Source organism: Triticum dicoccoides, chromosome 4A (genome assembly GCF_002162155.2).
Source record: "Triticum dicoccoides isolate Atlit2015 ecotype Zavitan chromosome 4A, WEW_v2.0, whole genome shotgun sequence".
Lineage (NCBI taxonomy): Eukaryota > Viridiplantae > Streptophyta > Magnoliopsida > Poales > Poaceae > Triticum > Triticum dicoccoides.
This window is the reverse complement of record NC_041386.1, coordinates 595,446,605-595,449,816: the sequence shown is the minus strand read 5'-3', so window position 1 is coordinate 595,449,816 and position 3,212 is coordinate 595,446,605. Positions and strand designations below refer to the sequence as shown.

The window sequence follows — 3,212 nt, the reverse complement described above, 5'->3', positions numbered from 1 at the left end:
ACAACATACGCTTTTATTTTTGTTGACTGATTGATGAAGAGAACAAATGTATTGTACTACGTCTTTTTAGTAATACACTAACATTGTTTTATTGAGAGAGACCGGGCGACACGGTACATAGTTTTCGTGGGAATCCAATGCTGAAAAATCAGGTTCAGGCAATTGAACATCATAAATTGCATCTTCAATGTCGTCCTCTCCCTACATATTTTCTTATTACTGGCTTCCTTTGTTCTCAATATCAGGTTTTGTGATTGGACTTCTGTTGATGCCACTAATAATTTGTAGTTGTTGTGGAATATGAACTAAAGGGGAGCTCATGATGCTATGAAGTTGATTTGATGGGAAATTGCTCTACGCCTGCACTTGCTGCTCAACCTAAATACATGGCTTGGTCAAATTGATGTTCCGCTACATAAGTTTTGAAATCCGCAGACATTTTTTAGCACATGAACGTTTTTCCAATATACGCTGAACATTTTTCATATACTGATTTTTTTTCATATATGGTGAAAATTGGTGTAACATACGCTGAATTTTCGTAAATGTATACTGAACATATTTATAATACACAATGAGCATTTTTGTAATACATGATGACCATTTTAAAAACACATATTGAACATTTTATGACATACGATGAACGGTTTTATAATAAACGATGGACCCCTTTTGGAGTTCCGAACATTGTTTTTGGAAACACGAAGAATTTTCCAGGAAAAAAACAAAACAAAACAAATGAGAAACCCAAAAAACGAAAAGCAAAGCGAAACAAAACAAAACAAAATAGAGAAACCTGCAGAAAAAAACGAAACAGAAAAAGCAAAGAAAGAACCCGGACTGGGCCAGCCGAAGTCGTGGCGAATGTTTACAACGGCTACATGGGCCGCTCCTCGTGAAAAAGAAGGTCAGTCCATGGGCTGCTTCCGGTACACGGGCCTCGCTGTGGCAGCACGCCATGTAGTTTTCGCGGGAATCCAACGCCGAAATCGCTCCCCGCAGGAACCCGACGCCGGTCTGGTGACTTCTGGCGCCTTCCAGAACCCTCCACAAGCTCCCAGAGCCGTCTGATCAGATCAGCACGAAGCACGAAAATTGGCGCGCAGATATTTTCTCTCCCCAGCCTCCGCCTCGCCCGACGACGATGCACTGCACTGCATTTCATTTTGAATTTCAAAATCGAACGAAAACAGAAAAAAAAACTTTCTCTACCCCCGAGGTGAGGCGGTTACGTCGCGCGCCAGAGGATCAGCCCACGAGAGAGGCCACCCCACCCGGACCCCACCCACCCAGCCAGCTCACGTGCCGCCCTCACACCCCCCGCGGCCGCATCTGGGCCGTCCGCGCGGACAGCTGGCCACTCCCCACCCGAACCGACGGCCAGGATCGAGCGAGCGGCGAGCTCGTCGCGCATGGATGAGTGTACACGGCTCCCCCCCGCTATATAACTCGCCACCCACCTACTCCCCTCCGTCTTCCATTCCACCAGTCCACCGCACCACTCCACCACCACCGGGCCAGAAACCCTAGAGAAGGAGAGAGACCACTCGGCCCCTCCCCGCCGATGGGGAGATCCCCCCGCCTGCTGCTACTCGCGGCGCTCCTCTCGGCGGTCGTCGCCGCCGTCGGGCCGCAGCCGGGGGCGCCGTGCGAGCCCACGCTGCTCGCGGCGCAGGTCGCGCTCTTCTGCGCGCCCGGCATGGCCACCGCGCAGTGCTGCGAGCCCGTCCTTCTCGTCGTCGACCTCGGCGTCCCATGCCTCTGCCGCGTCGCCGCGGTGCCGCAGCTCGCCATGGCGGGCCTCGACGCCGGCCACCTCCTCACGCTCTACAGATCCTGCGGCGTTCTCCGTCCCGGCGTCGCGCACCTCGGCTCCGCCGCCTGCGAAGGTACGCACCGCACGCCGCCTCCTTCCCTGCCTCCCTCCCTCTCTTTAGGTGCCGATTCCGTGCTAGCTCGCTTGCGTGTTTACCTAGTACGTAGTGCTGGATTCCTTGATGTTCTGCTGGATCTGCCGGTACGGCATGCGTCGTCGGGTTTTCGCCGTTCCCGTGGCGAGGAACCAGGCGGCGCGCGCGCGTACCGCTTAGCTTGTTGTTCGGCGGCGGCGGGTAGCCGTTGTTCATGGCGAGCAACCTCTCCGCGCTCGGATAGGGCGGCGGGTTCCCGTCGTTCTCGTGGCTCTTACGCTCTCTTACGTCGGCGTGATCCTCGAGTAGCTAGTGCGTCTGCCGGTACGGCGCGCGGCGCCGGGTTCTCGTCGGCTCCCGAGGCGAGCGACCTGCGCGCGCACGGCCTGGCTACTTACGGCTGAGATTTACGGAGCGATTTAGGCTATACTCTGAGTATTTCGTCATCGTAGAATGCATGTGCCACTCGTGATTGTTTCATTGATTTTAGATTTGCGAGTTGCTGCACAATTTTTTCTGTCCTTGTGCTGGATCCGGCGTAGAACCATGCATGTTCCGTTATGTAGTGTTTGGTTCATGTATATGATTAGTGTAATCAGAATAAGGGGATGGGTCTAGCGCCGTAGGTACGCAGATGCAGAGGTCTCTGTTTGCTCGACTTATCTTATCTACTTTCGTTCGACTGCTTCCTTTTGGCTGGGTTTATCGTGCAGTACGTAGTAGTAGACATGTGGACGCGTTCTTCTTATTTTGAGCCGATCCTCGTCGAGATACTTTTCCTGCTACAGCGTTTGATCGCCTCTGCCTCTTTGGCGAAACATTTCCATGTTGATCCTCTGGCAGTGCTACTTTTTCGTATGCGGTTTCCGTAGCCCTCCTCTTTCGTGAAAAAAAGGTTGGGTTCGCCTATTGGCAGAGCAGCAGCAGATAAGCTGGCTGTCTCGCAGCTTTGACAGAATCGGTCTGTGGCCATCTCTGTCGCCTGCCACTCTTTCTTTTCTTGTTGCGCACGTACGCCTTCTTCTTTATTTTCCAGTTTTGTTTACTATGAAATATACGGATGAATCGGCTGGTGATTAACTTTGGTTGTTGTTGTTATTGTGGATTTCGGATACAGGACCCGCTCCCCCGGCCGCCGTCGTCAGCAGCCCCCCACCCCCGACACCGTCGCCCGCACCTCGCCGCGAGCAGCCAGCGCGTACGAACCCCCCTCTCTCTCGTCTGCATCACGCAGCTGATTGTGTTTACTTACTAACGTGTGCTTCGGGATCCCTTTGCAGGCGAGGCCCCTCTGCAGCCCCT

The 3,212-nt window shown here is 53.2% G+C and overlaps 1 protein-coding gene across 1 annotated transcript in view; it reads left to right on the top strand.

The window, feature by feature from the left end:
* Positions 1–1,564: 1,564 nt before the first annotated feature.
* The window catches only part of LOC119283734 (WAS/WASL-interacting protein family member 3-like), a 4,302-nt gene continuing 2,654 nt past the window's right edge, over positions 1,565–3,212 (top strand). Inside the window, exons 1-2 of the mRNA XM_037563154.1 lie at positions 1,565–1,889; positions 3,028–3,108. Coding sequence (XP_037419051.1) covers positions 1,565–1,889; positions 3,028–3,108 — 406 coding nt within the window. The remainder of the gene's footprint in view (positions 1,890–3,027; positions 3,109–3,212) is intronic.